Source organism: Balaenoptera borealis (genome assembly GCF_965194805.1).
Source record: "Balaenoptera borealis genome assembly, chromosome: X".
In the NCBI taxonomy this organism is placed as follows: Eukaryota; Metazoa; Chordata; class Mammalia; order Artiodactyla; family Balaenopteridae; genus Balaenoptera; species Balaenoptera borealis.
In genome coordinates, this window is record NC_138881.1 from 113809951 (window position 1) to 113830110 (window position 20160).

Consider the following 20160-nt stretch of genomic DNA (forward strand, 5'->3'; position numbering starts at 1 on the left):
CCCCCCGAGCCCCGCCCCCCGAGGTCCACGCCGCCTGCCCGCGTCGGCGCCTGTTGACGCCACTGGGGGAGTGTCTGCGCGATCCGCGACGTCGCGACGCGTCCACAATGGCGACTGCGTTAGCATGAGCGGGCCTCCGTTGTCAAGCGGTTTCCAGACGTTGCGGCGGGAGCCGCAGTCGTCTTAGACCCGGCCGGCGGGGAGCACAGAGCACCTTGTGCTCGCTCCCGCCGCGTTGTGGATCGAGCGGCGGTGTCAAGACCCAGCGGGGCGAGCCAGGTGGGCGGCGGGGCCGGGAGCAGCGGCGCGTGCGCGCGGCGGGCGGGGGGCGGTGCGGCTGGCGAGCGGCCCTGACTTCCCGGGGGCTGCTGGGGCGCCGCGGGGAGGCGGGCGGGGGGGCGCGGGCTGAGCACGGCCAGCCTCCCTTTCTCTGTTCCCCTCCAGCGTCAGTTCGGCCTCTTCGCTCTCCCGGACCCTGCCACTGGGCTAAGTCGGCAACATGAGCTGCAACAACTTGGATGAGAACGACGAGTTTGATGAGCAGTTGCGAATGCAAGAATTGTACGGAGGCACTGAGGACGGCGACACCGAGAAAGATCCCGGTGGAGAAAACGATTCTTTCCGGCAGCAGTCGACTGACACCCCATACGAGTGGGACCTGGACAAGAAGGCTTGGTTCCCCAAGGTAAAAGTCGCACGGGCGCCGATGCGCAGCGGGCCCGCCTGGCCAGCCTCGCGGGGCGCTCCTTTCACGTTTTCTTTGCTGAGGTCCTGGGTTAGAGCCCCTCTGGATAGTGACGTTTCTTTTTGTTGTGTCTGTAGCAGAACCGACGTGTAAAGGAACGGAAATCTTTAGGGAGATGGCTTCAATGTAATTTAATTATTAAGCCTTTTCCATGCCTTATAAATTTTATCTATGAAGGTTACAGTTGGTGACTGCTTTTTATTGCAAAGAGGAAAAACACCAAGAGCAAATTCAGTCGATGTTAATCTCACGTAGTCTCAATCTTACTTATCCTAGGAATTCAGATGTTTAGCTGATGTGCTATGTGCACAATTCAGCTTCTTGATTTGAAAAATTGATAAATTGATAATTCTTTACTGATTGAACTTTGCACCTCTTTTTACTTTCCTACTAAATTTTGTCCCTAGACACGTATGTTTGAACCATATTACCACGGGAATATGACAAGAGGTGCACAGAATATGGATGGAAAAGATCTGAGCATATTTATTTAGAGTACTTGGAAATTGTTAAGTATTCTATTTTAGCTTGAAGGTGAAAGGACTGATGTTAATCTTGGGTCTCTAAACTTTTTGGTCAAAGTACCCTGTTAATCAAAGTCTCACGGTATGGGTGGAAAAAAAGGATACTTATCGCACAGTAATAGACTTGCAAGCCAGTAATACAAACTGTGTCTCCATTGTGTAATTTGAGTGTGATTTTTTAATTATTTATTTCACCTTTTTTCTTTCCCACTTTGTATTTGTGTGTATGTTCCAATCCCTCCGAATTGTTAAACTTACTATTTCACTTGGCTGCTGGTGGTGCCAGCTAGAGTGCATATTTGGTTTCTTCAGCCTTCAGAGTACTTTAACAATCGTCTGATAATGGATTAATTTGTGGCTCTATCTTTTTATGTTATGGAAGCCCATACCTCTTCAAACTTCAAGTTTTAAATTTTCCTCATTCCTGTGTGTGCCTAACATTGATTGGTGTGAAGATATAACTATATTTCTTTTGTTGTGCAATTGTGTTTTTTCCCTAAGAGCCAGGAGGATGATTGTGAGTTGGATTTGTTCTTGATTTGTTCTGACATTAAATGATAATGTGATTTAATTAGTGACGGTGTTAAAATAGCATTTAATTTTATAATTGTTAGCCCCATTCTTTACACACCAAATCAGAGCTCTACTCTTTGTGTTCTCTGCCTACAGGTATTTAAATATTTAGAGTAGATATACTTTTGTTCATCCATATAGTAAAAGAAAATTTGATCCTGTTGTTAGATTATTAGTTGACTGTTGGTTTTTATTCTGTTTATAGTTATCTGATACTTCCTTTGTTATATTTATTTGTAGCCTTAGTCAAGTAGACTGCAGAGATAGTAATTTACAAATAAAACAACTAGAAAAGGTGCCAACTTAAAATGCCTTTAATAGTATCTCAGACTTTTGTGCTGATAGTCCAAGTACCCATGTCTTAATTTTTTATTATTTTGTGTGCAGTTTTCTATATAAGGTGACTGTTCTTGCATTGACACAGAAACACTTGTATGTTAAGTTGTATTACTGAATATGCTGTTATTTAACACTGTAAACTTTTTGCGTGAGGAAATCATTTTTGAATTTATGTGTGTGTGCTAAATTTCTTGTTTAGATCACTGAAGATTTTATTGCTACATATCAGGCCAATTATGGCTTTCCTAACGATGGTGCGTCTAGTTCTACTGCGAATGTCCAAGATGTCAGTGCTAGGACTGCAGAAGAACCTCCGCAAAGAAAATCCCCCGAACCCAGTGATACCAAAAAGAGGGGAGAAAAGAGAAAGGGTGAATCAGGCAAGTGGATTTAGCTTGCAAACATGAGTGTAAAAATTAAAAATATGAGTGTGTGTGTATATATAGTTACTTTTGGGAGAATTATAAAATAGCTTTGACAGAATCATAAGATGGGTTTTTTAAATATTATTATTTGGGTTCATATGTTGGCTCTCTCACTAACCTGTGGGCATCCGGTGGGCTCTTTCAATTCAGTTCAGTTCTCAGTTTCTTCCTTTGCAAAATAGAGCCGTCATTAGGAGATTATCTAAAGTTCTGTTTGTAAGGTGATTTTTTTTTTGTCCTTTTTGAGTTTAATTAAATTAAACTCAAGAAGTCAATTTTGCTTCAGCTTGGCCAGGTCTAACACAGTAGATTGGAGTCAGAAGCCACTTATGCCAAGGCCTAAAGTCAGTGCAAGGGTGAGGTTTTTTTAAGGTAATATCAGATTCATAAAGAACCAAGATAAACTAGCCATCTTTTTTCAGACTGGGCTCTGAAACGAATTACTTGTCCAAAGATCCAAATACTTTGAAAGCTGGACAGTGATTTGATTTAATCTGTCTTGTTCTAAGGGTAAGAAAAAGCTTCTGGAAGTTTTGAGAAACTGCCGCACTGTCAGGATTTCATAATGGGACTCTTACCTTTTCTGGCATGTGTTTTATTTATTTACTCGATTTTGATTTTTAGGATGGTTTCATGTTGAAGAGGACAGAAACACAAATGTGTATGTGTCTGGTATGTATACCTTTTTAACCACATTTAGAGTAGAAAATATTTGATTTTGAGATTTTTCACAAAGTGATTTTTAGTTTTCAGTTTCTCTGAATTCTATTTTGTATCGTTGTGTCATTATTTGTTCAGCCATTTATGTGAGTGAGGGATATGTTGTTTTTTTATGAAACTGAGAAAAATTAAGTGTATGTAACTTTGCGTGCCATCCTTTCTGTCTGCTTTAGGTAACTCACAGCTGTTTGCCCCTTCAGATTCATTGATACAAGGCCTAAGCAAAGCATGATTTTAATGTATATTTGAATACATTAAAACATGACATTTCTTCACGTCTATAGATGTGAGATTTTTACATACTTTTAGAAAATCAAAATTGCACTCATCCAAGTTATGGATTTCGAATTGGTAGAATCCCTAAGTAATCCTCACCTTTGTTTTAGATGCCTTTATAATTTTTTTCCCCCTAACGTCATAGGTTTGCCTCCAGATATTACAGTGGATGAATTTATACAGCTCATGTCCAAGTTTGGCATTATTATGAGAGATCCTCACACAGAAGAATTTAAGGTCAAGCTTTACAAAGATAATCAAGGAAATCTTAAAGGAGATGGACTTTGCTGTTATTTGAAGGTTAGTTATGTGGTCAAGTAAGTTTCTCCTATCTCCGTTTCTTTTTTTTTTTTTTTTTTTTTTTCCATTTTCCTATCTCCATTTTTAACTCAGGAACCAGGGCTATAATTTTGTATAGATGATAACCAAGAGTGAGAGCTGTTCAAAACAGGATGTGAAGAAAACTGTTGTTTCAGATTGTGCCTGTGTGTATCACATTGGTAAGGTTATTCACGCGCTCTTGTAAGAAAATATGTTACCAGGTCAAGGTATTATGTAAGTCATATGACCGAGGTACTTCTCTTGTCTTAAAAAAATTCTTGCTGCAAAGATCTCTTTAGGAGTGTATGCATATAATCAATGCAGAACACATTCTAAAATTTCGCAGAAAAAAGAAAGCCAGTAACATTTTATTTGCCCATTGGAATGAATTAGACCAGGGTTTGGCAAACTTCAGCCCACTGCCTGTCTTTGTAAATGAAGTTTTATTGTAACCGGGCCACATTGATTCATTTACGCATTTGTCTGTACCTCCTTTCACATTTCAACAGCAGAGTTGAGTGGTTGCAACACAGACCACAGGGCCCACACAGCCTAAAATATTTACTCACTAGCCCTTTACAAAAGTTTTCTGACCCCTGAATTAGACCATAAAGGTGCTAACTTATGCTTACTGCTTTGAAATATATTTTGAATGAGAGAGAAGAGAGAGTGGTATTAACAGACATTTGCAGAACTTTATGTATTCCTGATACCATAAATGGCATGGGGGGAAGCTCAGTGCCAAAGGCGGCCATCATTTTTGGAACACCTGTCCCCTTAGGAGCATGTGTTACGCATTACTGCATGGTACAAAAGAAATGGGTACAATGATGGCGTGTACATGTGTCATGGAACCTGAAAATAATTACAAAGCAAAATCAAAGTGATGAAACAACAGTACCAACATCACAAGTGTGTTGCAAGTATACAACATTTCAGTGAAATCAGAGGGCGGGTAAGATTAAGCTGACAAGCTTTGGGGGAGATAGGTTTTTGATCTGGCTCTTGAACATGATGGGCTCACACATGAGTACGACCATTATAGGAAGATATTTATGTAATTTTCAAATGTAAGGAGATTGAATGCTTTATAAGTTCTTCAAGGATTACTAAAAATCTGTGAACAGATTCTTAGGGGGTTTGATTGGGTTTTAAAATTTTGAAGAGAAAAATGGGGTTTTGACAAATTTGATATGTCAAATTTATGACCCATAAAAGTGCAAGATTGCCAAACCAGTAAATTGAGTTCCAGAAGAATATAGTTAATTGTTCCAGGATCCATATTTAATTGCATGGCAGAGTTCAGTTGTCCTTTTGAGTTCTCCTCAGGTCCTCAGATCTTTGAATCTGTGTAGAGCTGACAATTGCCCCCTTTGTATAGGACCCAGAATCCTCAAGTGTGTGTAATGTTCAAGCTATCAGATAATCATCTTGTTCCCAGTATATCACAGACCTACATTTTAATTGGTGAACACAAAAGATTAAAGGCTGACTATGCTATTCCCAGTTTCTTGAGTCATCTAGTCTTTTAAGTAGGAAACTTTTAGAATTTTAAAACTGGAATGCACCTTAGAAATCACGCAAGTCCATTTACCTCATTGTATAGAGGAGAAATTGAGATTCCAGGAGGCAAAACTACTATTCCAGTAATGGTATAACTTATTGAGTACCTACTGTATGCCAGTCACTATCCTTTATATGCCTTATTTCGTTTAAATTTGTCAAGAACCCTGCAAAGAAGGCATTTCCATTCCCATTTTACAGATGAAGAAATTGGGGCTCAGGGAGCTTGAATAACTTGCCTAGGTTCACATAACTGGTTGAGGACAGCTATGTCTTAAGTACACATTTTCTGATACGTGCTCTGTAGTTCTTTATTCCCGTGTAGGTAGTTACATTTAAATCTTTATTTTATGTATAGTCATCATTCATCTAAAACACTCCTGCTGAAGCTTCATTTCAGTGTGTAACTTACTGACTGTAACTTGCTTTCCCTTTACAAAGAGAGAATCTGTGGATCTTGCATTAAAACTTTTGGATGACGATGAAATTAGAGGCTACAAATTACATGTGGAGGTGGCAAAGTTTCAACTGAAGGGGGAGTACGACGCCTCAAAGAAGAGGAAGAAGTGCAAAGACTACAAGAAAAAGCTGTCTATGCAACAAAAGTTTGTGGTTTTTTTTTTTCCATTTTGAAAGATTTCGTATAAATATCCTAGAGTATACTTTTGGTAATAACCACCTGGTTTTTTTTTTTAACGTCTTTATTGGAGTATAATTGCTTTACAATGGTGTGTTAGTTTCTGCAGTATAACAAAGTGAATCAGCTATACGTATACATATATCCCCATATCCCCTCCCTCTTGCGTCTCTCTCCCACCCTCCCTATAACCACCTAGTTTTGTTCCATCAAGTATGCCTACAGATTATTTTTAAAGAATTTTATTTGCTATACATCTGAAACTAACACAACACAGTAAATCAACTATCCTCCAATATAAAATAAAAATTAAAAAATTTCATTAGATCATCAGAAACCCTCAGTAATCTGTGTAATAGGATGATTTGGCAGTGGTGGTGGTTTTCGTTTTCTGGGGTATTCATTTTTAGTATAACATGGGCTTAAATGAAATAAGAAAGCCATCTCTACAGAAAATGTTGAACATCAGATTAAGTAAGATGGTTTAGGTTTATATACCAGAGCCATTAGTTCATTTTTCATGTGGATGGGATCAGCTACACCAGGAGCTAAATTTTTACATACAGGTTTGTTAGTAGGAGTTAGAAATTAGAAATGATAGGTTTTATCATTTTATCATGTACTGTGTGGTTGTGTATAGTATATACAAGTCATCAAGTTTCTATTCCCTTTATTTAATATGTTTTTTGAAATATGCTGGTTTTAAGAAATGAGCCAAAATAAGTACTTTTATCAGAGTGAATTCTAATAACACTTCTAACACTATGCTTAAACTAATGATAAAATGATCAAAGAAGCATTTAGTTGTGATGTCTATAGTTTTTACAGGAATCGTTAAAATAGATACCTAAAGATTTTATAAACAAATCAGTAAAATTTAAGGTAGTAACAAAGAGTGAGTAGTTTTACATATTTCAATGCAGTTTGTTCTTTATAATCGTAAAATACCTAAAAACCAATACAATTTGAACATTTTCTTGGCCTCAGTGTCTCTTCCTAGATAGTCATAGATACTAAATAATTAGCAATTTTTCAGGAGTCTCATTGGAATGTTTGTAACCAGCCAGCAGTTCTGAAAAATATATATATATTCTGGGGATTTCAGATACTGCGTCCATCTTTCACCTGACCATTATTTTTATTCAGAAAGTTGTAATGGAGCTGTGACTAAAATACACATTGTTGTTTTGGAATCAAATAATTATCACTATTTAAGTGCTCAATAAAGGATTATATTTAACTGCTCATTTTTTGTTTTTCGCTCTGACAAGTCTGAAACAAAATTCACAGCTTCTTGTTCCTGCTTTGTCGCGTTAGGCAGTTGGATTGGAGACCTGAGAGAAGAGCTGGCCCGTCCCGAATGCGCCACGAGCGAGTTGTCATCATCAGAAATATGTTTCATCCTATGGATTTTGAGGTAGGAAGCAGTATTCTTACTGATAGAAACATAGATATGCTTTCTTTCAAGGGAGCCCAAAGCTTGCCTCACCCCATCCTTCTCATGTCACATCCTGCACGTTCATCTAGTCTTCAGGGTCGGAAAGTGATACCAAGAATCACCTGAAGGTTTCAGATTTTCCCAGGTTTAACCCAGCGTTCCTTTAATCGTATCGCAGGTAAACCTGTACCGTGGCCCCAAACAGCAGCTACTTGGTATGGGAAATGATTAAAAGTACAATCTTTAAAAGATTTATGGGAGTCGCTTGTGGATTTTGAGTGCAGTTCAACAATGCAGGCTGATTTTGGTGGGGAGGACCAGTTTCACACTTGGAAATGAAAACTTCACTTTAGTGCTAAAAGTTTGATCCTTAAAAAACCTTAGGTTAATGAAATACAGCCCCTGACATTTGAGTAGCGAAGGTTGTTTTTTTAGGACCTAATCTTTACAAAACTCTTTAGTGGCTATTAAGAGGACTTTGTAATAATTGGTGTCCATGTAAGATTCTAGGAACAGCAAATAAAAGTGAATAAAGGAGGAAGAGCTACTAGAGAGGTTTAAGGAATATTAATTGCCATCAGGGTACCTTGTGTTATGTTCTGCCTCTTGTCCTTATCTCTGTGTTTTGGCCTAGACCGATGGGATCATTCATGGAAGAATTCTTTATTCTCTGCCTGACTTCTGAAATTAATGATAACAAATTACACATAAGAAAAAAATGTTCATAATGTAAAATTTCAGATGGCTTACCAATGATCTAGTTGCACCCAAGGCCCACTCTTGTTCCTTTTGTGCGGTTAAGCAGATTTAGAGTGACAGTGTCATTTTATCCCCCTTAGAGAGGGCACCAGAATTGTCTGTTGAACTCCATCTCTGCAGATGGTGATGTGATAGGGTTTATCGTGCACCTGTGGAGTCTGTGTCTTTTGAGGTCATTGGGAAGATACCTGTGGTCTATTTATACTGCTTGGTGTCTCTTCTGACTAGAATCCTGAAGCATCTTGAAATACGGCAGAGCTGCATTAGACTTGCAGTGATAATGAAGCATGTTTAAAAAATACACATATACACATGCACACTAGATGCTTTTTGAAGTGCTATCCCTGCCAGGTGGGACTTTGAAAGGCACGCATAGATGGCTCATGGTGTCTAGTCTACGGGGTACAACTCCAGAGTTTCCTGTGATTCACCTACATTTTATTTCCCTGGTAGATAATTGGTTTTTTAATTAGGTGACCTATTACTTTCTGTGACTTGAGATCCGTGATTCACAACATTCCATACTCCTAACACTTGGACATGAATATAAATGCAAACTTAATTCATGAAGTATCTGGGCCCTGTGCAAGTTGAAGTGTATTGTGCAATTGCCTTTATGTGTTTCCGCCTCCTGCCGTTGTTCGTTGAGACCCTAATTTAAGTCTAGCTATCACCCTGGGCACACTTAATTTTTCCTAGCTTAACAAATATTCTTTCCTCCAAAAAGCCATATTTATTCTTCCTTGACTTCCCACAAATTTCCTCCAGTGGATATTTTTAAAGATAAAAGTTCCATGCTTGTAAATTCTTGATAGCTTAAAGAAAAAAAACCTTTACTGGTTTAATATAAACTTTGGAGTTATAGAACCTTTATATTAACCCTGTTTTATTTTATTCATAGCATTTATTATTATCTGAAGTAACTGGATCTTCTCTGTTAGAATGTGAGCTCCATGAAAGCTGGGGCTCTTGTCTGCCTGGTTTGCTGTTATATGCCCAGTGCTTAGAATCATGATTGGCACATAGTAGGCCCTCAGTATTTATAGGAAGAAAAAGTGAGAGAATGATTGAATGAAACCCTTTTTACTCACAAGGCAGAGTGTTTTCATCCACTCAAGGAAGAAAACGTTTTCTCTTTAGCATCTTTGCAACTGAAGGAAAGTTTTCAGACGGCTGCACCACAGGGGCTGGGAGCGCAGTGATGGGCTTCAGAGCTCACGGGCAGAGAAACCCTTGATGCTGTCCTTGTTTGCCCGTCTGACTGGTCTTGTGTGGTCTGACGAGTTTGATGAGAGCCTGTCAGAAGTCTTGTTTTTTTGCTCAGTGTCTCATGGGCCTGAACGTAAAAGTGCATCACTGTAGTAGACTGTCCAGTATGCTAGACTCCAGCCACATGTGGTTAAATTTAAATTAATTGAAGTGAAATAAAATGAAAATTTAATTCCTCAGGTGTATTAGCCACTTGTGGCTAGTAGCTACCATATTGGATAATGGAGTAGTCACTTCTTTTAACACAGAAAGTTCTGTTGGGCAACGCTGGTGTAGACATTATATAACTCTGGATAGAGGTGTTCAACTGGAAAACTGCTTTCATTGGATGTTTTTGGGGAGTGTTTGATTTGTCCAGAGATTCCATATGAATCTAAAGAACAGATCAGCATTGAGGTTTGTAGTAGAAGACAAAAACTGAATTGTCAGGTAACTGGGGTGTCAGAAAGAAATCAGCTTTTGTGGGGTGGAATACAGGCACATCTTGTTTCATTGTGCTTCGCTTAATTGCGCTTTGCAGATACTGCTTCTTTTTTTTTTATTTTTACAAATTGAAGTTTTTGTAGTAACCCTGCATGGAGCAAGTCTGTCAGTGCCATTTTTCCAGTAGCATTTGCTCACTTCATTTCTCTGTGTCACTTTTTTGGTAATTGTCCCAGTAGTTTAAACATTTTCATTATTATTATATTTGTTATGGTGATTTGTGATCAGTGATCTTTGTTACTATGACAACTCGCTGAAGGCTCAGATGATGGTTAGCATTTTTTAGCAATAAAGTATTTTTTAATTAAGGCATGTCTTTTTAAAATATAATGCTATCGCACACTTAATAGACTACAGTATAGTGTAAACATAGCAGGAAAACCAAAAAAGTTCGTGTGACTTGCTTTATTGTAATATTTGCTTTATTGCTCTGGTCTGGAACCGAACATGCAATATCTCCGAGGTATACCTGTATATGTTTATTCCAGACAGTTGACTAGTGTTAGAACCAAAATACCTAGAAATACTCTTTGGTATCAGGGTGAACAGTGAAGGCTAATATTTTAAATGTAACTTTAAGGGGTTTTCAGTATTTAATTCAAAGCCTTATTTAAAAAATTCATGCCTGGCAAATTTGAATACCAGGAGGTGAAGAACCAAAACTCAGATGCAAAGGTAGGTTTCTCATTGTGTATACTAGCGCTGTCCAATAGAAGTATAATGTGAGCCACATGTGTAATTTAAATTTTTCTAGCAGCCACAATACAAAAACAACATGAAACGGGGTAAATTAATTTTAATAATGAATTTTATCTAACCCAGTATATCCAAAGTATTATAATTTCAACATGTAACATAAAAATGTTAATAAGCTATGTTACATTGAAGTTTTTTTCCCCTTTGGTACTAAATTTTCAAAATCTGGTGTTTATTTCACACCTGCAGCACACCTCAATTTGGACTAGCCACATTTCAAATGCTCGGTAGCCACGTGTGGTTAGTGGCTACTATCTTGGACAGTGTAGGTTTAGCTTGGAAAAGAATGAGAAATACGGTTTATTTCTGGGAAAACAAAATATCACCCTGGAAAAACATTTTAAGTGTTGACTGCTGAAGGTTTCAGCGTTTCAGTCTGAGTTTAGTCTCAGGTCTGTTGCTTGCAAAGTGTTGTCTTTAGAAAATTTTCATGCTTAGCTAGGTTAAAGATATTTCCCGGGGGAGAGGGTTATTATCTTTAAGCCTCATGATACTATATAACAGTGAAGATATATTTGTTTTTCAAGCTGGTAAACATGAAAACAGAGGTCTGGGAAGTCTTTGGCTGAAATTTGATATTCTTGTAGCAAAGTCGTGAGACTTTGATAAAGAAATAAAAATGGTAATTCACCCCTCCCCCTACAGTGGAATCATGCTTAAATGTGTTAAATATTTTGAAACAGTTTTTGTTTGTTTTTAATATAACCCTGATTTCCCTTGGTAAATAAAATGGAGTTATTAGGAACAGTTTATCAAACTCTGAAAAAGCTTTTATTGACTGTTCATTGCATGAAAGACTGTGCTGTGTTCTGTGAGGTATTCGAAATTCAGTCAAAGGAGATTCCTGCCTGCGGAAAGCTCACAATCTGATAGGAGCTACCCCGCCACACATACACCCCCGTAAAAGCCACCACATGAGTACATGGAGTTTATGCTCCATTCCTCATTCCTCTCAGGCCTGAGAATTTTCTATAAAACAAATTGGCCTATTCTCCACAGTTAGATTTTATAAGTGGGAGAAATCCAGAGTCCTGCCAGCTGTACTCTTAGAAGCTTCAGATTTATAGGATTTGATAGTTTTGATTTTAAATTTGATTTCAGTAACTGCCTACCAGTTGTTTATTTTTGCCTTTTGACAAAACTTTAGGAAGGAGAAGCCACTTGTCATGTTTTGCTGTTCTCTTTAGTTGGTGAGGAACATATAAACCCGTGAGATAGACAAATTCATATGTTTCCTAAAAAGTGTAAGTCTGCTTCATTAGAAATTTGTAGGTAGGATATCCTCGTTTATATTTGTATGTAGTTGAAATTCAAGTTGATAACATAACTTTTTTATGAGCCTTTTTCATGTATTGGGACTTGGAGGCAAGATGAACAGGAACCCTTATGGGGGAGGTTTACCCTGTGAGTTAAAATAGAATCGTGGAAGCACAAAGAATAATCTTAGAACACTTAGTCAATGAAAGGGATATATGTCTCCCCATTACAACATTTCTGTAAATAGGAATCTATGCAAAACACAAAATAAAATTTCCTCATCAGTACAGTCGTCGTGATCCTGGTGCAGAACATAGGAATTAGCAGTCTCTGACTTAATATGAGCCACAGGACTTCACCTGCTTCAGCTGCTGTTATTTGTGATTTCCACTGACACTTCCCTTCCCTCTCCTTTGCCACTGCACACCCCTAGTGCTGCCTACCATACTTGCCTATTCCCCATCTTAAAGCAGGGCAGACCTGTAGTAGTAGCAGCAGCTGTGGTAGTCTAACTTCATTTGACTTTGAATTTTTTAATTTTGTAGACTGCAGACAAACAACTAACCTTAAGCAAAACCTTTTTTTATTCGTTGGTTTGTCAAAGTAAGAAATTTGATTCTCAGGAATTATACTTAAAGAAGGGGGCAAGCCCATTTTAATCAAGTGTGTTTTTGCAGGATGATCCACTGGTGCTGAACGAGATCAGAGAAGACCTGCGGGTGGAATGTTCAAAGTTTGGACAAGTTAGGAAGCTCCTTCTCTTTGATGTAAGTTCATGGCTTGGACAAATGATTTCTTAAGCAATTTTCTTCCATTTTAATAAGTTATTACCAAATGTCAGTATGCCTCCAAATTTTACATAAATGTTTTTATGTAGTAGGTCTGCTGTCTAGTGGTAGTCATCTGTAAGCAGTATTAGATAGCATTATTAGATGAACGTGGATTATAAGCGAAGGCTTTGATAGACGTGATATCCCTTGGTTATTTTCCTTTATCATCACTCTAGAGTTTATGATCAGGTGAAAAAAAGTATAAGAGACATGTATGAGACCTTATGGTTCCCTATTTGGCCACATCTCCCCCTCTTTCTGAATTATTTCTTCTTCCATATTTCGAGAAGAACAATCAAGAAAAATACTCTCCTGTATGTTCCCCTTTTCACCTTTTTTTTACATCCAGAATCAACACATAATAATTGAAAAAGTCACCATTTATTGATTGCATACTACAGCTACTTTACATGTTACCTCATTAAATCCTCCAAATCCTCTGAGGTAGGTAGGTGCTATTTTACCCATTTTGGTTAGTTACCCATTTTACAGATGAGGAAGTTTAGAGATTGAGCACCTTGCCCAAGGTCATTGAGCTGGTAAGTAGCAGAGCCAGGATTTAATCCCAGGGCTGTTCAACTTCAGAGTCCACGTTCTTAACAGCCATACTGTTCTGCGTCTCGTTAGACGGTGTTATCAGCAGGAACATTTCCAAGGATATCATGCTTGGTTTTTGCTAGACAATGTTAAGCTGAAGAAGCACCTAGCTGCGTGTTACTGGCTGCAGTAAAAAGGAAGAAAGACTTCATATAAAATCTTTAGCTCAAATTGTCAGAAGGAACACTACTTCCCTACTTTGTCAAATGTATATGTTTTACTTTAAATGTTCTCATTCATTCCTTCTTTTTCTTCCTTGTCTTTCTAGAGACACCCTGATGGTGTGGCCTCTGTGTCCTTTAGGGATCCGGAGGAAGCTGATTATTGTATTCAGACCCTCAATGGAAGGTGGTTTGGTGGCCGTCAAATCACTGCCCAAGCGTGGGATGGGACTACAGATTATCAGGTGAGTTCTGCAACTGTCAAGGGCACGTGAATTGTTTCATTACCAACAAATACTGATCTAGCAGTTTTTCACATAAGTTTTAAGTTCTGTTTAATCTGTTTAACAGTACTTCTTTTAAATAATCCTTTATATTCAGAGTACGGAAAGAAAAATGTTTCAATCTTTCAGTTTATAAGTCTGAAATCAGTTTATAAGTCTTGAGGCTTGCTCAGGATAGCAATAAGAGAAGAACAAATTAAAGCGCTTCTCTTCCTTTCTGTCTTGTAAAGTGCAGACAGTTCAATTATTAACTTTTTAATTGATGAGACATTTCTGCAGTGCTGTGGTATTAGGCGTTTATTTAAATGATCTTAATAAGGTCAACTCTAGTAAATCAAGATGTAAAGTGTTGGAAACTGAAGATAGGGAATTGCTTTAATTTCCTAAAAGTGATACCTTATAAAATCAGAGTACTTTTGGCGATATTAGAAATGTTCAGAGACGCTGTTACTTCTTTTGGCCTACAACATATTTTAACGGTAGTTTCCATGGGTACACAGGTGGAGGAGACCACGAGAGAAAGGGAGGAAAGGCTGAGAGGATGGGAGGTTTTCCTCAACACTCCCGAAGCCAACAGAGGCCTTCAGCGTTCAGATTCCGTCTGGGCTCCAGAAAGGGCGGGGCCTTCTAGAGTTAGGCATTTTTCAGAGCACCCTTGCACATCTCAAACGAATGTTCAAGAAGCCGCAACTGAAATGGCATTTGAAGAACCTATAGATGAAAAGAAGTTTGAAAAAACAGAAGATGGGGGAGAAGTTGAAGAAGCTGCTTCTGAAAAAGATGCTAAAGAAAGTGGCCCTGAAAAAGAGGCTGAAGAAGGCTGTCCCCAGAAAGAATCTGAAGAGAGCTGCCTCGAAAGAGAGTTTGAGGAAGGCTGTCCCAAAAGAGAGCGTGAAGAAGACCTCCCCGACAGAGAGTCCGGAGAACGCAGCCCCAAGAAAGAGCATGAAGAGGGTAGTCCTAAAGAAGAGTCGAAAGAGAATGGCGCAGAAAGAGAGTCCAAAAAGAAGAGACTCAAAACAGATCCTGATGAGAACGGCCTTGAGCAGGAGCCTGAGGAGGAGGCCAGCCCCCAGAAGGCAGCTGAAGATGGCAGCTCAGAACAAGGGTCTGAAGAGTGCTCGGAAAAGCAGTTTGAAGACGACTCTGAAAAAGAGTTAGAAGAAAACGGCCTTGAGAAAGGTTTTGAGGACGAGGGCTCTGAGAAGGAATTTAATGAAAACGTTCTTGAAAAAGAGATAGGGGAAAATGACTCTGAAAAATCAGAATTCGAAGATGACAGCTCTGGGAAAGTGTTTGATGAAGAAGGCTCTGAGAAGGAGTTTGACGAAGAGTCAGATGAGAAGGAAGAAGAGGAAGATGTGTATGAAAAAGTATTTGACGATGAGTCGGATGAAAAAGAGGACGAAGAAGATGCAGAAGAAAAGGGTCTGGAAGACGCGGATGAAAAGGACGAAGAAGACGATGCAGATGAAAAGGTGTTTGAAGATTCAGATGGAAAAGAAGATGAGGAAGATGTAGATGGAAAGGAAATTGAAGCCATAGATGAAAAGATGTTCGAAGATGACGATTCCAACGAGAAGTTGTTTGATGACGATGCCAGTGACAAGTTGTTTGAAGATTCCGATGAGAGAGGGACTGTGGGTGATTTAGGGAATGTTAAGGAGGAAGGGCCCCTGTCCACAGGCAGCAGCTTTGTCCTCAGTAGTGATGACGACGATGAAGACGATGATGATGACGTTTAATCCCTTAAACTTGCTTTGGAGGGTGATTCCTCCATCTCCATTTTGCCTCTGCTCCAGGGTAATTAACCAGTAGTGTTACAACGTGTGCATAGAGGTAGGATGCCCTCAGATCAATGCAGTGAAATGTGTCTGGTTATCTGTACTGACCGATTTTAAATATATGTGAACAAGTCAACTGGATTCTTGTCTTTTGTCAGATTTGTTAAGTGCATGCAGAATAATATTTTTTAAAGTATTCTGATTGAAGTTTGTGATATTCAAAAATAAAAAAGTTGTTAATATGCAGAAACAGAAAACTAGACCTAAGTTAAATTGCATTTTTCATTCTTGCTATTGCTTTATTCATACTAAAGTTTGGTTTTTCTAAGGACCTGAAAAATCCCTGTAGGAGCCTCCTTGCTTCAGCTTATGATGTTACCACTGATGTCCCCATTTCCCCTTTCTAAACCAGAACATGTTACTAAAACTTATGAAGTAAAGAACACTTCGGAGTTTTTCCCTGCCCAGTCCTCGCAAGTTACTTTTTTCTTTTCTACCCTCTTGCCATGAAAATTGAGGCTTAAACATGCAAAAGCAAACTTCCCAAGGTCCACAGCTTCCATTGTTGAAAATACAGAGGAAATCAGAATTCTACTGTGTACTGTTTGGGCCCCTCTAGAAGCTGATTAAAGTTACAGGACCTTTACCCAGAAAAATCTATGCATGCACTACACAACCTTTTCTATACAGTTTGGGGTGGTTCATGGATCCCCTGGAGTTTAAGAACTTTTGTCATGCATATTTCAGATTTTTGCTTTTGATTTTGTTCTAGAATCATGGTATCTAGTATATGCTAAGTTGTGTAGTCCCAATAAAAATTTGGGTCTTTCTTGATTGTGCTTTCCAAATTCAGTATTGATGAGTTGACTTCTGATGTAGCATTAAGTTATTCTCATAAATTAGAAGAATTAAAATAAACTGCATTGGTGCTTTCTCATTATACCGTCTGTCAGTGTAATCATTACCCTCTATAGACAGAAAAGAGTTCTTATACTTCAGGACAGCTTTCTGAGAATGTTTTAGTTGATGTCTGGGATCTATTAAAAATCTTTAGGCTTTTCACCGGGGATAAATCAGTAAAAGAGGTGAAGAAAGTTAAACATAGAAAAACTGCAAACCAAAATAGTGTTCCCTTTGAAGATAAGCCAGAAGCACTTAAACACTATATTTATTGTGTTTTACTACAATTTATTGTAATTTGTTGGAAAATTGGTTTTCTAAACGAAAGGGTAAGAATGCTTTATCTTCCGTACACAGTGGTTGGAACACATAACTACAACATAAATTGGCTCTAAGCCTGTCAGAAGGAGGCCGTTTTCATTCTGACTTCTTTTCCCCTGCTCATTAGTTTGGTTGATATCAAGTACTCATGCTCTTTTCATATAAACACCCTGGAGCAAAAGTCACAAACAGCTGTAAAATGGTAAATAATTTACAAGGTGATATTGATGAGCAGACGTTAAGAGTCATGAAGCACTCACCTGTTTTCTAAGCAATCAGGTTTTATTGGTCCTGAAAATGGAATTTACTGTGGAGCAACAATACATCTTGTTATCAAAAGAAAATTAAAATGTACGGGTGGATTGTAAGCACAGCAATGCTCAACAATTACCGTACAGTTTCTAAGGAGTAATGCTCCTTAAGACTATATATATAGATTTCAAATAATGTATTCAACCCTGAGTGCATGAACCACAAGTTGCTTCAGAGATGCCTTTGAAAGGTTTGAATGCCCTGCCCTCTGAGTCTACAAGTACCTTGTATAGGAACATACTTGAAACTTAATGTTAGAAGGTAAGACTATTACTGGTCTTGCCAATATTAATGAAATCTTTGAAATCATTACTACTTTCTACAAAAGAAACCCGACAGCAAAATTGGAGTAATTTGTTCCAAGGATCTCTTCCTTCTCAAGTAACTCTCTCTGGGCTCTTTCTCAAGCCCTGCGTTGTCAAATCTGGCCAATCTGGAAGCCACTACCTCTTCCTTTTTAGAGTGGAATCTTCTCCTGATGTAAATTATTTGGTGATTCTGAGGCTTGGAGAAAAGGTGGGAGTTAGCTAGTTTTCTGAATATACCTTTCTCAAATAATGCCAAGAAGTGCTCTTGGGAGTTCCCTGGTGGTCTAGTGGTTAGTATTTGGTGCTTTCACTGCTGAGGCCCAGGTTCAATCCCTGGTCCGGGAATTGAGGTCCTGCAAGCCGCAAGGTGAGGCCAAAAAAAAAAAAAAAAAGTGCTCTTAATTAGTTTGAACAATGCCATGGCTTGGACAACAGCAGAAGGCTTATAAATGTGCCCTTTGTGAATATTTGTCAATATTCTTACACATTATTTTTTCCTTATTGAGTCTCAGATTTACAAACTGCATGCCTGTTTTTAGACAGTCACTTCTATTCATTTAAAGTCTATATTCATAAATGCTTCAGAAAAATGAACAACTTATAAAAACAAGAAGCTGCTCTTCAAGTTGTTCTTTCTTAAAACCACTTACGCAGTAATCCAGAGATTAATTTCAAATCCCTCTATTTTTTAAAAGCACAAGTTATGAAGCACTATAAATAATCTTTTGTGATATGTCCTAATAAATAAATAAAATTAGTGTAAAAAAATCTGTTTGCCCAAATTATTTTTGCTTCTTACCACACTTCATTTACCTGACTGGCTTTGTTCATATCTCTCTAAGTGAAATACAACCTGATGTGAGAAAAAATGTTAAAATTATCCCTTTCTAAAATCACTAATTGCTATTGCAAATAGCCTAAATTCTTGGACACCAATTATCGCAGGGATCGATTGCTTGAGAAAAATACTTAACAGTTTAAAGTTTATTTTTAGGTGTTCAGATCTGTCCTACAGACTTGTTTCAATTTTCATTTGGAACCAAGAGGATACTGTTGTTAGATACAGTACGCTCAGATAGCATCTTTAGATTGTCTTGTGTTTATAGTTTAGTTATCTGTAGCATTTCCGGGCTGTGTGATGAAGATGCACCAGTGGTCCCAGGCTAAATAAAGAAAGCTCGGACAATAAAATCTTTTATGAATTTTTTTAAATTAAAAAATGAAAAATAAATAATAAAATAAAAATTTAAAAGCTCAGACAGCAGCAGCACAAAGGTGGCTTTTCTGCTGCCACTATTCTACTTTTTGCACCCCTTTGTAATGCTTCTGCTGAAATAGCAATGATAATGTTAGAAGAGCAAAGCTCTTAAGAATAAAGCGTTTTTCGATTTGCCATTTCCAGCTTTTTCATAGAAATTGAGACTTTAATAATAATAATGATAAACCTGCAACATCTTAATGTAAAAATTTCTAGACTCAACTCTGTCTAAAGTTTGAAAATGTGATACCTTGAGCTCTTGTTTTTCTTTATTTTAAAACTATCTTTTACTTTTAAAAAAAAATTTTTTTTTTTTTTGGCCGTGGCGCGCCACGCGGCATGTGGGATCTTAGCTCCCCGACCAGGGATTGAACCCAGGCCCTTGGCAGTGAAAGCGCGGAGTCCCAACCTCTGGACCACCAGGGAATTCCCGAAACTATCTTTTAAATGAACAAGATAAGCTTTGGTTTTCAGGCGATTCTTAGGAAATTAAAGATTAGGGTAATAAAAATTTGTGTATCATTTCAATGCTTTTTACTACGAATATATTGCTTACCATATTAAGATACAAGTAGTGTTAGACTATTGGTTTGGTGTATTTACACTCACTATAGCATCTATGTAATTTGATTCAGTCCATTAGCAAGTATAGATTGGGCCAGTGTGTATCTATTAATATACTAGATGAAGTGGGGCAGAAGGGGCAGTGAGAATAAAGGCAGCATTAGGCATGAACCCTCCTCAAATGGCAGCTGTCATCTATGTTGAGATAAGACAGCCAAAAAAAAAAAATGTGGCAGTGATCCAGCAGTACCATTTCTAGAGCCTAGCACTGTGCCTGGTACTTAATAGGGGCTCAAATAAATATTTGTTGAATGAATGAATGTATTCTATGGATACACTTGCACACTCCCATTCATTCATTTAAAGAGGTTCATTGGCTTTACCACCACCTTGTCATCATTCTTGTTGATTTCAATATTGGAATGAAAGACCCTGTTCTTCCCCCAGTCCTCCCACCTCAGCAGCCCAACTGTCCAAACCCCACATCTGGGAATCATCTTTGGTTTCTCTCTCCACCTCCCACATCCAAGCCATGTTGGCTCTAACTCCAAATACACCCAACATATGAACGCTTCTCCCCATGTCCACTCCTACCACATTTACTGCCCACAGTGCCCTGATGGCTCTCTATTTAAATGCTCCAGTCACACTTAGAATAAAGTTCAAACTCCTTACTGTGGCCTGAGCACAAAGCTCTGAGTGATCTTGCCCTGCTGCCTCTCCAGACTCATCACAATCACACTGCCATCACCTTGG

At 38.3% G+C, this 20160-nt stretch overlaps 1 protein-coding gene across 3 annotated transcripts; it reads left to right on the forward strand.

Moving 5' to 3' along the window:
• Positions 1-85: 85 nt before the first annotated feature.
• HTATSF1 (HIV-1 Tat specific factor 1) lies at positions 86-15877 on the forward strand. Of its 3 annotated transcripts, XM_082377877.1 has the most exons (10): positions 86-279; positions 445-685; positions 2381-2561; positions 3231-3278; positions 3748-3902; positions 5928-6091; positions 7441-7540; positions 12763-12852; positions 13781-13918; positions 14458-15877. In XM_082377877.1, exons 2-10 carry the CDS (start codon positions 500-502, stop codon positions 15700-15702), a joined length of 2307 nt encoding a protein of 768 aa, XP_082234003.1. In that variant the 5' UTR covers positions 86-279; positions 445-499; the 3' UTR covers positions 15703-15877. The 3 variants fall into 3 exon arrangements, with proteins under 3 accessions (XP_082234003.1, XP_082234004.1, XP_082234005.1); XM_082377878.1 differs by lacking the exon at positions 3231-3278 and having other exon boundaries at positions 108-279; XM_082377879.1 differs by lacking the exon at positions 86-279 and having other exon boundaries at positions 536-685; positions 3231-3267.
• Positions 15878-20160: the final 4283 nt, after the last annotated feature.